This window comes from Rattus norvegicus, chromosome 2 (assembly GCF_021556685.1).
Source record: "Rattus norvegicus strain SHRSP/BbbUtx chromosome 2, alternate assembly SHRSP_T2T, whole genome shotgun sequence".
Taxonomy (NCBI): Eukaryota; Metazoa; Chordata; class Mammalia; order Rodentia; family Muridae; genus Rattus; species Rattus norvegicus.
The window spans coordinates 236,587,816-236,608,825 of NC_141535.1; the positions used below are offsets into that span (position 1 = coordinate 236,587,816).

The 21,010-nt window shown below is 43.1% G+C and overlaps 1 protein-coding gene across 3 annotated transcripts in view; it reads left to right on the top strand.

The window, feature by feature from the left end:
• Positions 1–21,010, top strand: part of Col24a1 (collagen type XXIV alpha 1 chain) — a 257,704-nt gene that overhangs the window by 68,983 nt on the left and 167,711 nt on the right. For 2 of the 3 annotated variants that reach the window (XM_087631264.1, NM_001447429.1), the window contains 5 exon segments: positions 290–343; positions 422–466; positions 706–759; positions 948–1,001; positions 5,680–5,733. In XM_087631264.1, coding sequence (XP_087487390.1) covers positions 290–343; positions 422–466; positions 706–759; positions 948–1,001; positions 5,680–5,733 — 261 coding nt within the window. 3 annotated transcript variants of the gene reach the window in all.

Genomic DNA, 21,010 nt, shown 5'->3' on the forward strand with positions numbered 1-21,010 from the left:
CACTGAAATATTTCTACAAGATGTTACCAATCCAGAAAGATGCTGCAAAATGAATGTCATGGTCAGGAAGGGCGTGGGAGTTTGATGTTGGAAGAGTTTGATTACATAGACTGGAGCACGGTGAGGAGGACGGGCTCCCGAGAGTTTAAGAGTTGAACATTGTTCTGAAAGAGAAGAAAAGTTGCTGGAAATAGGCAAAACGCTTTCAGTTCATTCAACTTTCAGCTGCACCAAGCCCTCTTTCTGATCCTAGTGAGTGCTTAATGATGTCATTTTTGCCACTTCTCAGGGAAATGTCGGTCCTGCAGGACCCGTTGGACCTCCGGGAGTTCCTGGCCCAATGGTATGGCTCTCTTTGCTTATTGATAGCTCTCTTTAATTTTTCCACAATGTCACGAAATATCCCATTTTGTACTTTTAGGGCCTTTCAGGAAGTAGAGGACCACCTGGAATCAAAGGTGATAAGGTGATTTCAATATTAACATTTCACAGAGATAACTTCTCGCCCTGGTTGGTTATTTTGTTCATGTCAACAGAAATTATTTTTAAATATTTTTGTTTTGCTTGAAGAGTCTAATTTGTATTATCTTAGTTTTTCTAAAAAGTAGGAGAAATGAAAAGGTTTCCTTCTATAATGAATACTTGTTTTCCTGTGTATCGCCATGCTGTTAACCTATCGTCTTTCTGTGAAATTGTGCTTCCTAGGGTGAGCAAGGTGTGGCAGGGGAGCCAGGAGAACCCGGGTATCCTGGAGACAAGGTAACCACATTAATTTGATAAAAACAAAACGAAACAAAACAAAAAACCTAAAAGCATTGGCTCAAAGAAAACTATTATTCCGACTGTGTATTTTATAAGGATATGGTGTCAGTATGGTTTTTTAATTCTAGAATACATGATAATATTTTTGATACAAGTAGAAATTTTTCCTTAATTTCTTCTTCTAGGGCGCCATTGGGTCACCAGGACCACCAGGGATTAGAGGAAAGTCGGGACCTTCAGTAGGTTTGAACCTTCCCTTTGTGTTGTTTTGTGATAAACATGTGCGTGTCACAGCTTGAGAGTTGGTACTTAGTGGTGTTAACGGGATGCAAGCACGGCATGAAGTAGATGTCTGCTAGCCTTCCATTTTCTCTCTTCATTCTTAGAGGGCAGGCAACTTCGGGTTCTCAGTACAACTTCCATAGGCTGGTTCCTACCTCAGGCCAAAGAGAAAGCCTTAAAGAAAACAAAGAAAGCCGAAGTCAGAATTAGACCTCTGGGTGGTGAAAGGGGTGTTTGTCTTATCCAAGCCTTATTCTCCATGAAGTGCCATCCTTGTGCCATGAAGTTGCCACTATTCTTTTGTTTGTATTTTATAAAGATTTTAAGTCAGAGAGTTAATTAACTTGTGTGAGGGCCCCATAGGCAGTCAGTGGACGCCTGAGGACACCTCGGTAACAAGGTCTGTCACAGCCCAGACTCAGATGTGCCACCATGCATTTTTAGGGCTTAATATTATAAGGTGGGTTTAGCATGTTAACAATGTTTATAGCTATAGATAGAAACATGGAGGTGGAATGAAAGAACACGGTTAAGCATCAAAAGGATGTTTCCCTGAGCCCTTCACTGCGCTCTCCCTGATTCTGCCCCCTTCCCTCAGGAAGAGCGGTTATGTTTCAGACCCTCACACAACCTGTCTATCGTTTTGCAAATATTTCTCAGGAATTACTCATTCCAGAGAATTCTTTCTGGGATTTACCTGATGACATGCCAATGGATAACCTATTTTTATTTTGTATTAGCCTAATTAACCATGTGCCCCAGGCTCCTGCCCCGAAGTTGAATCTCAAAAATTCTACAGTCCGTAATAAGAGAAGGGAATCGATGAAGAAGACAGCTAGCAGATTAAAGGAGCCTAAATTAAGTGACAGAGACTTTTATGTTCTGATATGATTGGGAAAGAAAACTAGAACCCCTTTCCTCCTTTTTTATAACTTGAATGTTTTTTAAAGTAATTTGATAGTCATAGGAACTGATACAGCACAGTTATCTAATTAGATAAACTCAATAGTATTCCCATATCCTCTACAACTCATATGGCAAGAGAACTGACATCAAATGCCATGTCCACATAAGACTAAGTGTTGTCAGTTCCACCTTCTCTGACTCAATTTATGTCATAGCAAGCTTATTGTGGGAGAAAGTAGTAGCAAGTCTAAGAATAGAGACGAGGGCTTACGTCCCAGGTCTGACCTTGGACAGCCTCTGACCTTCAGTATCTATGACTTTGCAACTTGTGTGCCACCTAGCCTGATACATCGTGTTTAAGATAGAAGTCAGATTATAACATGCTTGGTCCTGGTGGATACTTCTCTAGTGTAAGTGACCAGGGCCTCGCAGTGTGTTGCACTGGTTCTGTAGTCTAGGCTAAGAGAAGCTCATTCTACCTTTGACAGACCGACTCAATCTTGTGTTTGTAAGAGAAACCACAAGAGATGCAAATAAAGTTTATATATGGTGAGGGATGAAAATGGTCAGAACAAGTTTTGCTGACTGACCATCCACCTTTGTGTACTGTCCTAACAAAATAATTTAATGTCAGTGGGGATTCCATGAGCAGGGAGTTTCATCAAACCTTTGAAAAATATATGCTTTGAGCTCAAGATAGCTTAGACTCATGACTGACTTTAACGAGAACTGGAAAGATGGCTCAGTAAGTGTTGGCTGTGTGAGCATGAGGACCTGCCTTCAAGCTCAACAATGGTGCATTTGTGTTTGTGATCCTAGAGCTGGGGGATGGAGAAAGGATGATCTTCTGTGGGGCTTGGGTGCCACCCAGCCTGCCCTACTCGGCAAGACCCAGGTCCTAGTGAGGAAACTTGTCTCAAAAGATAAGGTGGAGAGTGCCTAGGAATGGCACCCAAGACTGAGACCTCTAACACACACACACACACATACACACACACACACACACATACACATACATCACACACACACATACACACACACTCACACACACATACACACACACAAACACATACACACACATACCACACACACACATACATCACACACACACACATACACACACACACGCACATGCACACACTCACACACGCACACACATACACATTATACTCATGAAAGAACCTTTCCTTTGGTGTGTAAACTCATTTTTATCTTACTAATACCAATATATTTAGCCTGAAAATTTTCTCAGTAAGGTTAGAAGTCCTACTGTATGAATTTTTTTTTTACACAAAATCAGTTAACTTAATACGAGACAAACTGCAACTCTTGGTTATGCAAGTTTGTGCCTGCCTGAAAGCTTTGTCTGCTGCCATGGAAGGAATGACTCTCGGGATGTCTTCCTAAGTCCTAGTTCGGACTTTCTGTCATGTTAGGTTTTACTGGCTGCTATTAGTGTGTCCAAGTGGATCTGAGTTATTACTGAAAGAATATTTTCCAGATGTAGGAGCAGCCTGATGTGGAAGGTGTGTACATTCTGGAACAGGCAAGGTTTTGTTCAGCAAGTTCAGAAATCGGGGAGGTTACCACTGGGGAAGGGTCAGCAACTCTTCTCTCCCAAAGCTATAGAAAGAAAAGACAATGTGTTCTTTGTGTGTGTGTGTGTGTGTGTGTGTGTGTGTGTGTGAGTATGTGTGTGTATGTGTGTGTATGTGTGTGTATGTGTGTGTATGTGTGTGTATGTGTGTATGTGTGTTAGAGTCTGTGTGTGTGAGTATGTGCGTGTGTGAGTATGTGTGTGTGAGTGTGTGTGTATGTATGTATATGTGTGAGTATGTGTGTGTGAGTATGTGTGTGTGTATGTATGTGTGTGGTGTATGTGTGTGTGTGGTGTGTGTGTGTGTATGTGTATGTGTGTGTGTATGTGTGTATATGTGTGTGTGAGTATGTGTGTGTGGTGTGTGTATGTGTGTGTGTGTTTGTGTGTCCCTTACCATTACTATACTAGAAGTTTCCTCACTTACAGAGACTCACTTAGCACTGAAGCATTCTGTAAACTACTTGAAAATTCTTCATAAAATGTTTATAAAGGGAAATTGACATCCAGAAAGCTGACAACTTAAATTGTGTAAAAAATTATTGTGAAAAAATGAATTAAATTGCTTCATTTTTTTTTTTCTTAATTTGCTTGTCAGTCAAACCAAAGGCCTGAGGATATGCTATTTTTTTTTCTTGGTTGTTTCTAGTTACATCCTAATTGGTTTTTGCCACTAGAGGGCCCCAATGAAACCCACCCCATCACCCTTTAAGAGAGGTGCTTGTCCATTTAGATTTTAGACTGCCTTATACACTGATTCAGGTAGACTTCAAGTTTGTTTCTGCCACTTGACCTTTAATGACCCTTTGCCCAAACTGCCTAGTTTCTGGTGTGGTAGTTGTTCTGCGTTCTCTAATGTCAGATGGCCTCACACTGAGAAGGAAAGCAGTCAATATGGCTAACGCGTTGTTGAGAAATAGGTCCCCTCGTGCATGCTGTGTCCTGCAGTTTGATTCATCTTAGGCCTATTCTAGTCAGAGTCAAAGCTCGTGTGGAGACTTAGAGGAAAATCAGCAGATTCAGCAATTTTCCTAATGAGAGCAGGAGGGTCTGTGTGTTGCTCCCCTCTGCTCTATGACGTCATCCCTCAGAAGCATCTACACCTTCCCTTACCCCAGGTTCATACCCACACCCTTTTCATCATCTGCCCCGCTTTACAACTTCACTATATTAAAGTTACTTTCAAAATATTGAAGCCAAGCTCTCCCAATTCAATCCCAGAATCAAAGTTGATCTGGGAATTGCAGGCAAAGCCCAGAGAAGGGCCGAGGAGGGAAATGGACAGTTCCTCATTGTCACATTGGTTAATGTTCACTCCCAATCCTTCTGTGTGTTCGGGCTCTGTCCTAACCACACATTGCCTCATTTACTCCCCACAAAGACTGCAAGGGTGTTAGCAATCTCATTGTCCTTCTGATCTTTGGAATGAGCTAAGGGAGGTTTAGAGACACCAAGCAGTAAGGGTTGCAGTTCAGGTGAGTTGGAATTACTCCACCAAGCTGCTCAGAGTAGCAAGGAGGAGAGAAAATTTCACAAGTGTCCTGGGACTCTGATGTGCAAAAGCAAATCCTCTTCTAGGGCTCCTTGCTCTGCTTTCTCAGACTGTCCCCAGAGAAGCACACACATAATGTACATAAACACACATGCACACATACACACACATATACGTACACAAACTTACAACATACATTCATGCATGCACACATACATGCACATATAAACACATATACACACAGGCATATACTCACATGTGCACATATATGCATACATGCACAGTTTCACACCTACATTTTCTTGACCGAGCCAAATAGCTGGTTAAGTTGTATGTCTATCTAACAGAAGTAAATATACATATTGCACCGTAAACACTAAAATAAGTTTCACAGTGATGATATGGTGAGAAGTGGGTGAAGCCCGAAGCCAGAAAAGCCCCTGCTGCTCTCAGGGGCTGACAATGTAGAACAGGGGAGAAGGACTCTGAAGACATTTACGAACTAAGTCTCTGGAAAACCATGGCAACCTTGTTTGACACAATATATTAAAATTTGTTCAGCTGCAAAACGCTAGTTCCCACATTTAGTTCTATTTATTAAGATAATATTCCTATTTTGATTTTTCCCCTCCCCTTTTAGGGACAACCAGGTGACCCAGGACCACAGGGACCAACTGGGCCTCCAGGACCAGAGGTAAATCATTCATTAAAAGATGAAAAATTTAAAACGAAGCATGATGGAAATTAAATTTAACTTAGTAGATGTGTGGTTTTTGTGGGAAGCTTGAGAAATATTCTCTCTGAAATTTGTCTACGTAGAGCAGTGTAGACCGCATTTACTGCATCAGAGATCCCAGGGAAACAGGAAATTGAGTATGAATTGAAGTTCCTGGAGCCAGAACACTCTCGAGCTTTGAGTCCTTTCCACAATGACAATGAGAATTGAATCTAAATTTATGTTTCATATGTGCTTAGCCAGAAGGGACACGTGTATAATGTTTTCCAGGTTCCTGAGTTGTGACTGTGACCCTCACAGAGGGTCAGGTGTAGATCATCTACTGGTGTGTCATATTTTAGGAGTTGGGAACATTTTGTATTTCAGAGTTTATATTAGATATGCAAACTCTGGACTATCCACATTTTAATTTTGATGAAATCACAGCCGATTTGTCTGTTCTGCGTAGCAGTGGTCGATGACACATCGTTAAGAATTGTAAACAAAATCAGATACATAAACTCCACTGAATTAGCAATATGAAATGCTTCCAATTCTTGTCAAATGCATATATCATTTGGACTTCATACTCTAGAATAATGTAATTTTGCTTATAGTGGACATCAAATATGTTTGTACATTCCTTAAAATGTGGAGTTTGGCTTCAGGCTTGATAAAGAGCCTCTCTCTTTCTTGAGAGCTCTCATAGAGCAGAAGCCTCAGCGGTGAAACATTTGAATGTTGTTCAATCATGTCATGAGTTCCAGATGTCATGTGAGACACAGCTTCTGCATGTCACCCTGGTTTGAGAAATGCACCCCAAGTCTAACCAAGAGCAACAGATGCAGCAGCCATCCTGGGAATCTGTGTTGACTTCTGAATAACTAAAAGGAAGGACTTACAGCTCCCCAGTGGCAGAGCCCTAGGCAGGATAGGAGAGTATGATGGGTTCTCCTCTGTGTAGACTACCGACCTTATTCCACAGGTACTCTTCAAGGTCAATGGGTTTGTTTCTTTTTTTTTTTTTTAGTAAACTGCTAATTTTTTCTAATTTAAAACACATTCATTATAGATAGATCAAATATCAAACATTACACGAGAACCTTGGTTTGCTGATAAGGAAGTAGTGGGGTATAGAAGCGAACGGGTCTGAGCAAGCCATTAAAACTTGGTACTCTTTATATGAATCTATCCTCTTTTATTTCAATCAAGTTTAATGGGAACTTTTCTGGAATAGATAGGATCTGCCTGACCTCTTTCATCGAGGATGCAGTATCTAATTTAAATGTAATTGTTTAAAATCCTTAGTCCAACTGCAAATTGTTGTAGGTGAAGTTATTTATGAGTGGTAACTGCATCTGGGCAGGCTGTTCTATCTCGTGTATCGTGTCTCGTGTCTTGTGTATCGCTACATTTTAATCATCGTCTTTTAGATAAAGTAAGGCTATGGGTACACAAGTCACGACTTTCCCTCCTATCTTACCATTCAAAGGTGTTCATTCTTCCTGTTTCCTTTAAGATTTTATCATTTTTCCATCAACAGCTAAGACATTGCCTTCATTATCTTTAATTCCACATTGTTTATAAAGGGTCCTGACCTCTAACTACCCTGTTCCTCTTCATCTGCTTTAAAATTTTCCAAGGCCCCAGGGGTGTCATCTGTAGTCTCTCAAGAGTTAGTATAAGATTGTTTGAGGCAACTTAACAAACACACCTTCTAGCCCGGAAACACAAGTTACGTGTGTGACTCGTCCGAGCACGGTCTTGCAGCAAATGTTCTGGTCCACTGGCTCCTACAAGTTTCCTTCCCCATTTTTTGCCATGTTTCCTGAGCCTTTGGTGTGTGGATTGTGCTGTAAATGAATCAGTGGGTCATGGGCACCCCAGTCAGTTCTTCTCTGCACTGTGATCAACTGTGGACTTCTGGGATGGCCTCCTCTGCTGGAAAAGGAGCTTCTTCAGTGAGGGGTGAGAACTGCACCTACCTATGCATACAAGGACAAGCAGGTAGAGCATAGTTGGGGATTACACTGACTCTTCTAGGCCTTTACACTTGCAAAGTAACTGGAGATTGAAGAATTTAAAGAGGGTTTAATAGCAAATCAAAGCTATAATGATTTTATTTTATCCATAATAGATGGATTTCTCCTGGTTTTTGGGTATCAGCTTCATGTTTATCCTGCAGGCTTTGAGCAAAGATTTCTAGGCAGGAAAATTGACTCCTGGGGCTTAAGGGTTTTAGATGTAGATGACAGATGTGAAGAAGGAGGGGTTACAAGGAGACTGATTGCTTGGAAGGATCAATGTGATAGAGCCACGGATTCGAGGTGAGGTCACAAAAACTCATCTGTGAAAGGGAAGGATGGTCCCAATAGCAAGTCAAGGAATATAATTTATAACATTGGAACTGTGCCATCCAGCTCAGCCAACTTGTGAGAGGGGCTGATTTATATAAAATAATATAATTTTCCTATTTTTGCTTGACTGGCTGGATAAAATGTGGATCTTTATTACAAGATGGACAGTGAAGGCAGAAGGAAGAAAGGAAGGCGTCCAAGGTGGTTGGAAACTAGACCTTAGGTTCTGATCCATTGGGATGGCGATGCCTCAAATGTATTCAAACGAATCTCATAATTATACAGAGACCCTGGTCCTGGGGATCTGGGAGAAGCGTGAGCAGATGCTTACAGTACACAAGAGTCAGTAACCCTAGGAGTTACGGGAAACAGTTGCAGCAGATGCAGTCATTTGGGGAGAGCTTATGACTCAAGGTCTGGAAATAGAAAATCTGTGTGCACATCTCCCGGATATCTGTGTTCTATGCTGCAGTTAAAGGGTTTTTTGTTGATTTGATTTCACTTTACTTTATGTATGTTTATGCTTGTGACTCTGTGTATGTGTCTAGGTGAGTCTCTGTTCATATGAATGCATGTGCCCACAGAGGTCAGAAGGAGGCACTGGATCCGTTGGGACTGGAGTTACAGGCATTTTGTAAGCTGCCCAACGTGGGTGCTGGGATATGAGCTCTGGTCCCCATGATCAGAGTAGCGAATGACCTTAACCACCGAATCATGTCTCCACCCCAACAATTAAAGTTTTAAGTTAATAACCAGAGGACAATGAGATAAACATTGGTGGCTAAAATACACCCGAGCAATTCACAGTCTAAGTAAAGGGGGGAAATCCACACAGTGGAAACTAGAAAATGTTTAAAATAGGTAGGGGACAGATGGCAACAAAGCCACAGGGAGCAGCGCACAGACCAACTCGTTTCTGCCCAGCAGTGCAGGTGGACGCAGAGCTTCCATATGGGAATGGACCAAAGGGAGAAGGATGGGAGACAGACCATGAGGATCGGACTGAGGCCTTAGCAGCGGGAGACGATCAGGGCAGTGTGCGGTTCTTGGAAGCCCAAGTAAGCAGTGACTGACGATCTTGAAGGCGATGTCTGAGGTGTATTAGTGCTGAAATTTAAGACTTTTGCACCCCTCACCCCAAGGCTCAGGGGTCTTTGGAGAAAAGGAGGCAGAAAGATTGTAAGAGCCAGAGGTGGTGGATGACGTCACGGAAACAGTGCTTCTTAGGCACACCAGGCCCATGCACATGTGAGCTCACGGTGCTGGTGCCAGAGTACCCAAGACCCGTGCAAGTTTCAGGCAAACACAATCCCAGTGCAGAAGTAGAAAGATAGACGTGCAATCCCAATAGCTGTCAGTATTCGATAGCTCTGGGAGGGGGCTGTCTGTGATCTTCATGAGACCACAGGCCCCACCCCAAGACCAGCAGGCAACACAAGCTGACTTGATGAGATGAGTGGGAGGGGGGGAGGGGAGGAGCTGAGGGTGAGCATGCTCAAATGCATTACATGGATTTCTCAAAGAAGTAATGAAAATCATTTAAAGACCTTCCCCAAAAACACAGCCACGGAGCGCTGTACAGTTTATTGGTGTGGATCACAGACTTGGATCCCAATGATACTAACCAAAGTCATGGCCTATGATTAGTTATAGGAGGGGTCTCTCTCACAGACAAGATATTCACTGTTCAAAGTTAATATCTGGTGGCGAAAAGAGTATGGAGAGTTAATATCTTCTAAGTCAAAACCAAGAAGTTAAGCTAACACCATTCATTCATTCATTCGTTCATTCACTTTACATCCCAATATCAGCACCCCATCACTTCCCAGTACGCTCTCACACAGATCCTCCCCGCCTCCCCTTCTCCTCCGAGAAGGGGTTAAGCTGAGACTCTTGGGCCATTTATCTAAAGTCCCTAGACTGTACTCCAACAACAGAGTGAGAATATTTATAACGCTAACCTCATGAAGTTCCTGAGAAACACATATTCAGCAAGGGAGGGTGTGGTTAGCATGAACGATGTGCACTGGCTGCCACCATCTCAACCTCGATGTAGGCAGATGTTGTCCTGACTCAAAGGGAGGGGGGCGGGACAGGGAGGGAGAGGGAGAGAGAATGAGCCAGTTTTGTTGAATATCAAAATTATCAGAGAGGCTTAGGTAGGGCAGTCGTGTGAGCTTTTCTGAGAGAGATATGGGGGTGGGGGTCATATGCACATAATTGCCTGATGAGGCCAGAAGAGGGCATTGAAACTCTTGGAGCAGGAGTTAAAGAGAGGTTGTCTGCTCTCCACCCAGGTACAGAGAACCCAACACAAGGGTTCTGGAAAAGCATCAGGTATTAACTCCTGCCCTCCTCTCCAGCTCCTGGTGGATGCTTTTAGAGGGTCAGAGGGTCACTTCGGGATGCCCTATGCGCATCGGAGAATGAGGAGAAAGCTCTGATTTAAGAGTCATTAGCATCCTTGCTGACCGGCACCAGGCCTGGACTAGAGACGTACTTGTTTAGCCGAGCGTCAACTTCAGCTTTGTCACCGAATCCTGCCAAGTGTAGGATTGTGACTTTCTGTTCAACCTTTACGGTACATCGTCATCACATAAAGAACCTGGGAGGAAAAATCTAGATGCTTACGGCCAGTCTCCACAGTGTTGAGTGGGTTCACTTAGGGTATCCCGCAGATAATTACCAGGAACAATAACCACATTTTATGTGGCATACATACACAGTGGAATTTTATTAAGCCATAAAATGAAATCATGACATTTGTAGGAAAATGGAAAAAATTATCTTAACTGAACTATCCCAGACCCAGAGAGACAATAACACGTTTTCTCTCACAAGCAAGTTCTAGCTCTTTATTTTCATATGCATGGGTACATGGGGGGACAGGGCAGGGAGCTAGAGGCCAGACAATAAGAAGGAAGAAAGATTTGAGTGGAGGTTGGGGTAAAGAAGAAGAGTTAAAAGAGAGTTGTAAAGCATGTGTAACAGGAGAGCAGGGGGCCGTGAAGGGAGGGAGGGGCTGAGGGCAGTGTGGATGGATTGGCAAAAGCCAAGTGTGGATGGAAACCAGACAATGCAGCTCATGCCTCCAAGGGCTCACTTAAAGGGTAAAAACTGTAATGGCAGAGAACATATTCTACCTTCCTGTTCTTCACTTCTCAAGTAACTTTGTTTCGACAGGATGAAACCGTTGTGGACCCAGGAAGGCATTAGACACTGGGCAAAGTCAGAGAGTTCCCCAAGTCTCTGCCTGGAAACTGTCTGGCCCTGTGGTTCGGCAACCTTGTAAAATTATTAGTACACTCACTGCAGTGGAGCGTGGCACAGAAACAAAAGCGTTCTGCGATGTTTATAATATAAAGTAACAAAAGAAAGCCACTAGTAAGTCCTGCTATGAAAACCTTCCAGTTGCCATTTAATCCGAGAGGAGCTGGAGCAGAAGCAGGACAGAAAACACAACCTAGGAGGCCTGGGTAAATCTGACCTAAAGGCAGGAAGCTATAGTAGTTAGATTTGTGGAGGAACCCAAGCTAGGACTGAGAGGAAACAAACACATTGACTAGACACCTTCGGATTGGTTTCTATTTGTTAATTTTTAAGATTTTTTTAATTTACTGTGTGTGCACATGCAGGAGATGTGAGTGCACTTGGACACCAGTAGAAAGTGTCAGATTCCCAGGAGCTGGAGTTACAGATGGTTGTGGCTCAGCGGCTTGGGTGCTGGACTCAAACTCCTGTCTTCTGGGCTCTTAACCTCCTCAAGTGCTCTTGACCTTTGAGCCATCTCCCCAGTTGCTCCCAGGTTTTATTATTTTAAAACTCCTCTTAAAACATGTTTTTGAAACCTTCATACCTGTATACACTCCCTCCCTACCACTAAACATATTTCCCATCTGCCTCCCAACGTCATGACCTGCTCTCACCTCTCTCTCTCTCTCTCTCTCTCTCTCTCTCTCTCTCTCTCTCTCTCTCTCTTACTCTTTTTCGATCTCTCTCTCTTGCTCTCGCTTTCTCTCACTCTCACTCTTGCGTCTCTGTCTTTCTCTGGCTCTTGCTCTCACTCTTTGTCTCTGTCTGTCTATCTATCTATCTATCTATCTATCTATCTATCTATCTATCTATCTATCTATCTATCTATCTATCTATCTGTCAGTTTTAGCCTGCTGAGTCCAACTACACCATATGCCCATGTGTGTGGGGTCACTCCATAGGGCATGAGAAACTTACCACTGGACACCTTCCCCCAAAGAAAAGTGACTTTCCTGTCCCTTAGCAGTCATCACCTGCCACTGGCCTCTCAGCTAAAGTGGGAGTGAAAGATCCCCCTCCTTCCTCAATGCTGAAATTTTCAACCACCTTGAGACTGTGTAGAGCACAGCTACTGTGGGCTCATGTGTGTAGCAGACACGGCACGGCGGAGGCCAGCCTTTCCCAGCTCTACCCCATAAGATATAGCCCAGAGTAACAGGGAGAACAGGGTTAATTTGCTTATGTGCAGTGAGCTGTGCTGTTCTAGCATTGTTACCCACAGAGCTCCGTGCTCGTGAACAGCATAAGCTCTGCGGCACGTTCTAATGGCTGCGAGTTCCCTTAGCCTCTCATTTCAGTGTTTTTCCGTGTAAAGTTTAGCATCCGTCTTATCTAGCTTCATTAGAAATACCATTGTTGTTTTTATTGGCTGGAGTCTGTGCTGATAGATTAAGAGGGTGCTGATGTGATCAGACTAGTGAGTCATCCTCTCTGAGAACAATGCCTGTCTTTCATTCGCCCAAACCACCTCTTCTATTTTTTTTTGAGAAATATTTACAATTTTCCCACATGATACTTTTGCATAGTTCTTTGTAAATTTGTTCCTATTTATTTATTTATTTATTTATTTATTTATTTATTTATTTATCTATCCAGTTTTTCAAGACAATATTTTTCTGTGTAGCCCTGGCTGTCCTGGAACCCTGTGCATCAGGCTGGCCTTGAACTCTAAGATCCACCTGCTTTTGTCTTTCAAGTGCTGGGATTGAAGGCAGGCACCAATTTTATATTTTTGTTGCAATTTGTAGTGGAGTTTTCTCCACCTTTACGTTTGCTGGTAGGGATTTGCCCGTGCACGTAGAGATCATCGATTTCCCAGGGTAATTTTACAGTTTTAGACCAAACTCTTTTCTTCTGAGTCAGCTTTAGCGTGTTTTCCTTGGGCTTTGCAGCTGTGCCCTCGCGTGATTTCTGAACCCACATTATTTGAGTTCTTCTTCGGTGTTTCTTATGCCTCTGACTCTATTCTTAGGGTGAATCTCACCCTGATGAAGCTGATACACTATCAGAGTTGGAAGCACATCCTCACGTGGTCCCTAAGTTCCCTGGCAAGGTGGTGATTTCTCCTGATGTAAATGCAGAAAGAGAGAGACAGAGAGACTACATTTTAAAAATTTATCAATTCCCTTTTTAAAATTTTTAAAAATTGGGAATAAGCACCACATTTGATGACATATACATGCATATTGTTGACCATGTTATAACACTCAATACTGAACGTCTTCAGAGGTTAAACAGAGGCATCAGTGTAGAATTGCAAATAGTGCCATTGACTTTGCCCCTATCTCTAGTCTTCCTATGCATGCTGGAAACCATAGCAGCTGGATGGCCTCTGTCATTTGGGCATCATGTCATGGAGTTGTTTTACAGTAGGGAGCCTTTTTCGATAGGCTTCTTCCCCCAGTGATTCACGCTTGACATTCTATTGTACCCTGATCAAAGCTGCCGTCCTGGTTACTGAATTTACTCCTGTTTTATTTTTGCCCCACTGGGTGTTCACTTGTTTTGAACGTTTAATATGTGTGAGATTAGAAAATATTTTTGTCAGATGTAAATTCTCACCTATAGAAGCTCGCTGTTCCTTTACTGCGTCCATGGACCACAACTTGTTCTCCCTCTGTCCTCCGCTCTCCTCTTTATGCTTGGTGCTATAACCTAAAATATCATTCTCATCTACATTCTCATCTGTGCTCTCCTGTATTCCTGCCTGCCTCGTTGTGTAAAAGCTGTCTCCTTGCTCGTGTTTCTGTGAGTCTCTGAGGCATGCTTGTAGAATGACTTTCCTTTCTATTTGCTCATATTTGGCCACAAGAAACCCAAAGAGTCCCAGGGGCAGCCATAACTTTGGATTTTTCCAGGAACTTCGTGGTGTTTCCTGTCAAGAGAGACACATTTGAGTGCCATGACCTCAGCTCTGTAGGTTCTAGGGCTGTGCGACATGACACATGATCTACAGTGTATCATTGAGAGTTACAGTAAAGAAGACCACACCTCCTCCCACTTCTTGGTCCCCTCATAGCTTCCCTTTCCAGGACAAGTGCCACATAGAGGGTTGTTAATGAGTATACCACATGGCACTTCAGTTTCACCCTTAAAGGCTGCTTCAGTGTTGAGTGAGGAAGGCTACCACTATGTGGCAGAGTAACTGAAGGCCAGGGCATTGTATCCTGGGCTCAGCTTCTGACCACGTGAAGAAGGCTGTGGCCTGTGAAACTAAAGGCTATGGATCAGGCATTCTATATAGAAGCTCCAAACAAAGAAGAAGCAAATGGTACCCATTGTCTGTGCGGACACTGATAACACTTAGATGGGAAGGGATGGAGTCAGTAAGTGGCTAGCTGGCTTCCTGAGGGAACGAAGCCATATTGGCGAATGGGTTTATCTCTTTTGCTGTCAGTTTGCACTAGCATCACCATCAGTAACTGTTGTCAGGCTCAGCAAGTGGCAGTCCATCTTTCAGACCAACGCATAGCCCATGTCTTTGTCACCATGTCTATTTTACTCCCATGCTATGCAATCTGGTCTGAAGGCTGCCAATAAAGAAAGGCTAGCTAATGTCAGTTGGATCAGACATTGTGCATACTTGGTTTTTAGTCATTCTTCTTTAACATGTACTTCCTAGTGAGCCTTAATATGTGATGCAAAATACTTCACCCTTTGTGCATTGGCCCACATATCCCTTCTATGACTTTAGCTGTTGCCTCTTTGCTTCCTTTCCAAGTCTCTTCTACCTGGACCGTTGACCAGATGGCTCTACCATCTCAGTTTAGGTCTTGCCTCTCCAGGAATACAATGACCTGGTATCCCGCTCACAGATTCATCTATTAAGCAAGTTTTCCTCTTGACTGCGATTCAGGATATCCATGGTTATCTAGCTATGCAGCTTCCGCCCATCTCCTGCTAACAACCACAAAGCAGAGACACCCCAGATCATGCTCAGCCTTTTCCTCCTGCTCTGCCTGGGCACATAGGTCCTGCCTTTCCATAGCAACCTGTACTGCCTTGTATAAAAGCCAGGAGAGAAGATATGATGAGTATCCAAGGGTTGACTTGGATGTCTGGGTTATCTCTGCATGAGGTTTTCTTGTGCCCACTGGACCTGTTTGTGTTCAGTCATGGTTATGAAATTTTCCATCTCAATTTATGACTTGGCAGTTCCCAGAGAACATAGAAAGGCTGGGTGTGGATTCACTCAATACCTCAGGACTAAGCGTTCTTCCTCTGCCAGGACCTACTGACAGTAAGAGTTATTTCCTCAAGACACATGACTTTCTGTTGTAGATGGCATGACTTCCCTCTGGACTCCTGAAGGTAGCATGTCCCTTTGGCTGAAGATTGTCATAAACTAGAGGGTATCTGTCTGTGTCTTCCACTCCCTTTATGCTGTAGGGTCTTCTGGGGTGAGTGCATAGGCAGTAAGGCTTCACGGGGCTCCCTTTGAAAATGACGTCTTCACAGTATTCAGTGTACAGAAGAGAGTGGTACTCCTACAGAAAGAATGTTTTACTTTTGAACTCACAGTGGGAGACCCTCCCTATTGATAACAGAATAAATAATCCTACACTTAATTTGTCCTATAGAAGATTATCCATGACATTTATAGCCACTGGACTCTGAAAACCTCAGAGAATAGGCCAGACCCTGAAGCTTACCAATGTTTGTTCTCACCATCTAGTGTAGCTGCCTCTTGTCAAGTTGTTCCTGGGGTAGTCACCTTTTACTTTCCTAATCCATTCAGTATAACATTATGTTTAGTGGTTTAGGGTGTTGCTATGCAGCATATTCTGATAGCCCACACCCCTTCAGACTATATTATTATGAAAGAAATCTGGTAACACAGAAAAACTATACGTGACTATTGTCTAACCCAAACAAATGCAAACTTTTAGTTCTCTATTGTAATTAAACAGGAAAAGAATACATTTGCTAAATCAGTTAACTACACAGCAGAGTTGGGGAGTCTTAGTAATCTACTGTCACGATGACACTGCCGCTGACACAGCGGCTACAACAGGGGCTGTGGTAGACTCCTGCCACTCCATGGTGACATAAGTGTTCTGACAGCAACCTCCACCCCTACATCTTTCAGATCTTTGATGACAACATTGATCTCTGATGTCCTTTTCATCCTTATCCAACACATGTATCCACACGTGCACACACACATGCACAACACACACACACACACACACACACACTACATACACATAACTGAAGTATGAAAATGTGTGTGATTGGTTGATTCTTAAAACTCAGAGCTCTACCAGACCCCCGTTTTTCAGACTTCTCTTCAGATAATCTAATTCTGTTGTTCATCTCCAGTAGAGCTTTGAGGAGCAATCACTAACAACCAGACTCCAAGGTTAATTAGCATCTGTCTTATCTTCCAGTCACTCATACTTTAGAAATTAGTATTCAATATGGCAGAAGCCTCCTTGCATTGTGTTTAAGATGAGATAAAATGAAAATTAAATAGCCATTCCTTGAAGACTAGGAACAGTTCATTCCTTGGAGAAAACTGTAGTTTTGGTAAAAAAAATATTTCATTCCTGGGCCTCCTGGCCTTCCTTTCTATCCTTTTGCCTCTTGGCCATAGATTCTTAGCCATTCAGTATGCACACAGTTGTTGCATGTTTATTTGTGTGTGTGTGTGTGTGTGTGTGTGTGTCACACAGAGAGGGGGTGGTCCTTCAGTTGGAGACTATGTGTAGTGAAGGACCAGATAAATATATTTCACTCTGCGTAGTGAGTGATTGATATTTAAAAGCAACATATTTTCCCCTCAGAGACATCTCTATTTCAACCCTGAGGGGAATCCTGAAACTAAGGTAACAAAAAGTCTATGATTATCCAATACCCAATATTCCTTCTGGGGGTGGGTGTTGCATCACTGTGGATGATCGGAAAATTCGATACTCCTGAAGTCAATCATACCATATGATCAGGTATCTGCTTGAGGACTGGCCAACAGCTCCTGCTAGTTCCTTCCAGATAGGAAGCTCTGAGTCCTAGCAGGAGTGGGTGAAGGGCAAGGATGCAGTGGAAGCCATCATATATGTGGGTATTTGCTATAGGCATTGACTAGACCTGCCCCTCGCTGGAGGTCATCTAGATAAGCATTGCCTTAGGCACGTCAAACATATCTGTTCTGTATGTTTTACTTATTCCGTCAAGTTATGAAATTGCTGTAATAATGAGGTGGGTATTTTGCTTTTTTGTTCTTCACAGAGTGGTATTAAAGGTGTCTCAGGAAAAAAGATCATTTGCGTTAATGTAAACTGTTCTTTCTAAAATATTTTTTCTGCTTATAATAAAACATGTAATTGATATTTAGAACATTTTGCAGTTTCTCTAGGCATGGTAGTGTCGGCTTTGAGCAGAGATCCCACACAGACTTCTAATATGGTAGCAGGATAGTGATGGGTTTTGTTGATTCAGCTGTTAACTCCCCTGGGCAGCTGCTTTTGCCAAGTATTTGAGTTTGGGTTGCAGAGTTTAGTAAACTGGGCCAGCTGTTTATCACAAAAGTGAGTCAACAGCACTAATCACAGAAACGCCAGGAGTGGCTAGTTAGTCTTGTCTTTCCGGGTGGTCTCACTAGAGAAAAGGAAGAGCTTGGAGAGTTTGTTCATGTCAAATGAAGGCATCCTAGTGAATGTTTATTTTTAACGTTTTGGTAGACTCAACTAGAATAAGCCAGCACCAGCCTTTGTCAGATGATTGTGTTAGTGTTAACAGGTTCCTTTCACCTAATTCAGTTACATCCTTGATATCTTTTATGAGTTGGAGTTGATTAGGAATTTTTTTTCTTTAATTGTCACTTTACAAGTTGCTAACAGAAGCTGGAGAGATAGCGTATGGTTAGGACTGGGTACTGCTCTTGCAGAAGACCCATGTTCAGTGCCCATGACCTACATCTGGCAGCTTACAATCCAACCTCTGTCATTCCAGTTCCAGAGGATCTGACACCCTCCTCCACCATCTATGAGCACTTCCTCACATGTTCATACCCAACACACACACACACACACACACATACAGACACACACACACACTTACACACACACGGATACACACAGACACATACAGACACACACACACTCACACACACACAGACACACACACAGACACAGACATAGAGACACACACACAGATACACACAGACACACACACACACAAACACACTCAGAGACACAGACACAGATATAGAGACACACACACATTCACACACACACACAGACACACACAGACACAGACACACACACACACAAACACACACACTGTGTATTTTAAGTGGTATTAAAGGAGTACACATGATTAAATCAACTAATAAAACTTTATTTATTGAATTTCTGCTATGCCCTTAACTATACCAAATAAAAATTGCAGGAAATTTCTTAACATATCACCCATAGTTTTAAAAAATGTACATTCTAGTTGGGAAAAGTAAGATCTGCACAAGATGGAAAGCTTCGTGTGAGAGATAAGCAAGTTGGCTATTATAGCTTATTGTTAGCATCAGAGAAAACAGAAGCATGGGAATTGGACTTCAGTTGGGTTGTTTGTGAGTAAAGGCCAGGAGAGAGAAAGACCGTTCTGCACCCACCAGGTATATCTTATAAGGAAAGCATAGTTATCTAGGTCATAACACATAGTAGGTTTTCACACAGTCGTTAAGACTGATTAGCTGAAGTAGACATTTGTTGTAGTTTATATAATGACAACTAAGACCGTGAAAGGATGAGGTATCCAGAGTTGTCTACTGGCCGAGAACTTGTCTGGCATGTATCACGTCCATGCCCTGGGCTTGATTTCTGGCAAGGTTTAAAAGAATGAAAAAGGGGAGAGGGGGCGGGTGGGCAGAGAGACAGAGAGACAGAGACAGAGACACAGAGACACAGAGAGAGACAGAGATACAGAGAGACAGAGAAGAGAGAGACAGAGAGAGACAGATACAGACACACAGAGAGAGACACGGACACACAGACACAGACACAGAGACACAGACACAGAGAGAGACAGACACAGACACACAGACACAGGGACACAGACACAGAGACACAGACACAGAGACACAGACACAGAGAGAGACAGACACAGACACACAGACACAGGGACACAGACACAGAGACACAGACACAGAGACAGACACAGACACACAGACACACAGACAGACAGACACAGACACACAGACACACAGACACACAGACAGACAGACACAGACACAGGGACACAGAGAGACACGGAGAGACACGGAGAGACAGAGGGGGAGAACACTCTAGCTCTCTGTGGTGAGCACGCTACAACCCCAGTACTTAGGAGGTTTGGAAAAGATTATGTAGCTACATGTTGAACTGTTGTCTCAAGACCACTTCAAGAAACATGGAAGCGAAGTCGATGGGCACTGAATTGAATACAACCTTAGATTCTAGGCTACTGGGGGCAATGTATTTAATGGCTATGTAGTCTGGTCTCATACTGTAATTCTTACTTCTGAAAAGGAAGAGGCTTGCTTACAGTCTCAGTTTTCAAGTGAGCTTTCCAAACAGATTTCTGCCACGAGTAGTCGCAGATTCCGATTCTTTTATACCTGGTGGAGGGAAACACATCTTAGAAGCTGGTAAGGAGGAGTTCTGTGGCAGCTAAGCATGTTGGCGAGGACAGCCTTCTCCCTGGAGGAGCGTTGATAACGGTGTAGAGAACTGAGTTTAATAGCAGTGTAGAGGACTGAGTTTGAACCTGCTTCATCTCCTGGCACCTCGTTCTTCCTTCTCTAAGAGGCCACGTCCCTGCAATGTACACACCCTCATCACCAGAGCAGATAGTGTGCTAAATTCTATGCTATTTGGAAGCTAACGAGTTAGCCAGATGACTCAGTGAGGCTGGTAAAAGACACAAGAGTCTCCAGAGACCAACGGTGGGTCATGTCATTGACAGCACTTCCTACAGTCACAAGGTCTGCACTGATTCACTGGGGCAATGTGCTCACGGGGTGGCAGGAGAGATGCAGACACTGGCGCCTGAGGTGGGCTGTGTTACAGAAGAGGACTACAGAGCTTAGGAAACTAAACTTAGTATACGGGGAACCATAAGCCAGAGTACGGGCCAGAAAGTAGCAATCTTTATTGTCTTGAGCTCTAAGTCTATTGTGGGGTGAAGCAGACAGAGTTTACCCAAGTCTCTACATAGTTATGCTGGAATGCTGGATTTCAGAACCTCATCTGCATAATGTACAGAGACGCAAAAAGTAAGGATGAATTACCTCATTCAATTAAGTGTTAAATGCTGGAGGAGTGGAGTTGGTTAAAGTACATCTATCTCCCTCCATGAAAGCACATCTTACTGAAACAGAGAAATGTCCTCTTGATTGTAACATAGCGGCCCTGATACTAAGTAACCCTGTGATGGCAGACCTGATACAAAGTAACCACTGTGATGTTGGACCTGATACAAAGTAACCACTGTGATGGATATTCCTGGTTGGCATTAGCTATTCCCAGTTGTCAATCTGACCACGTCCAGAACTAACTAAAACCCAAGTGACTGGGCACACCTAGGAGGGATTTTAATTAGTTAAATCACTTGAA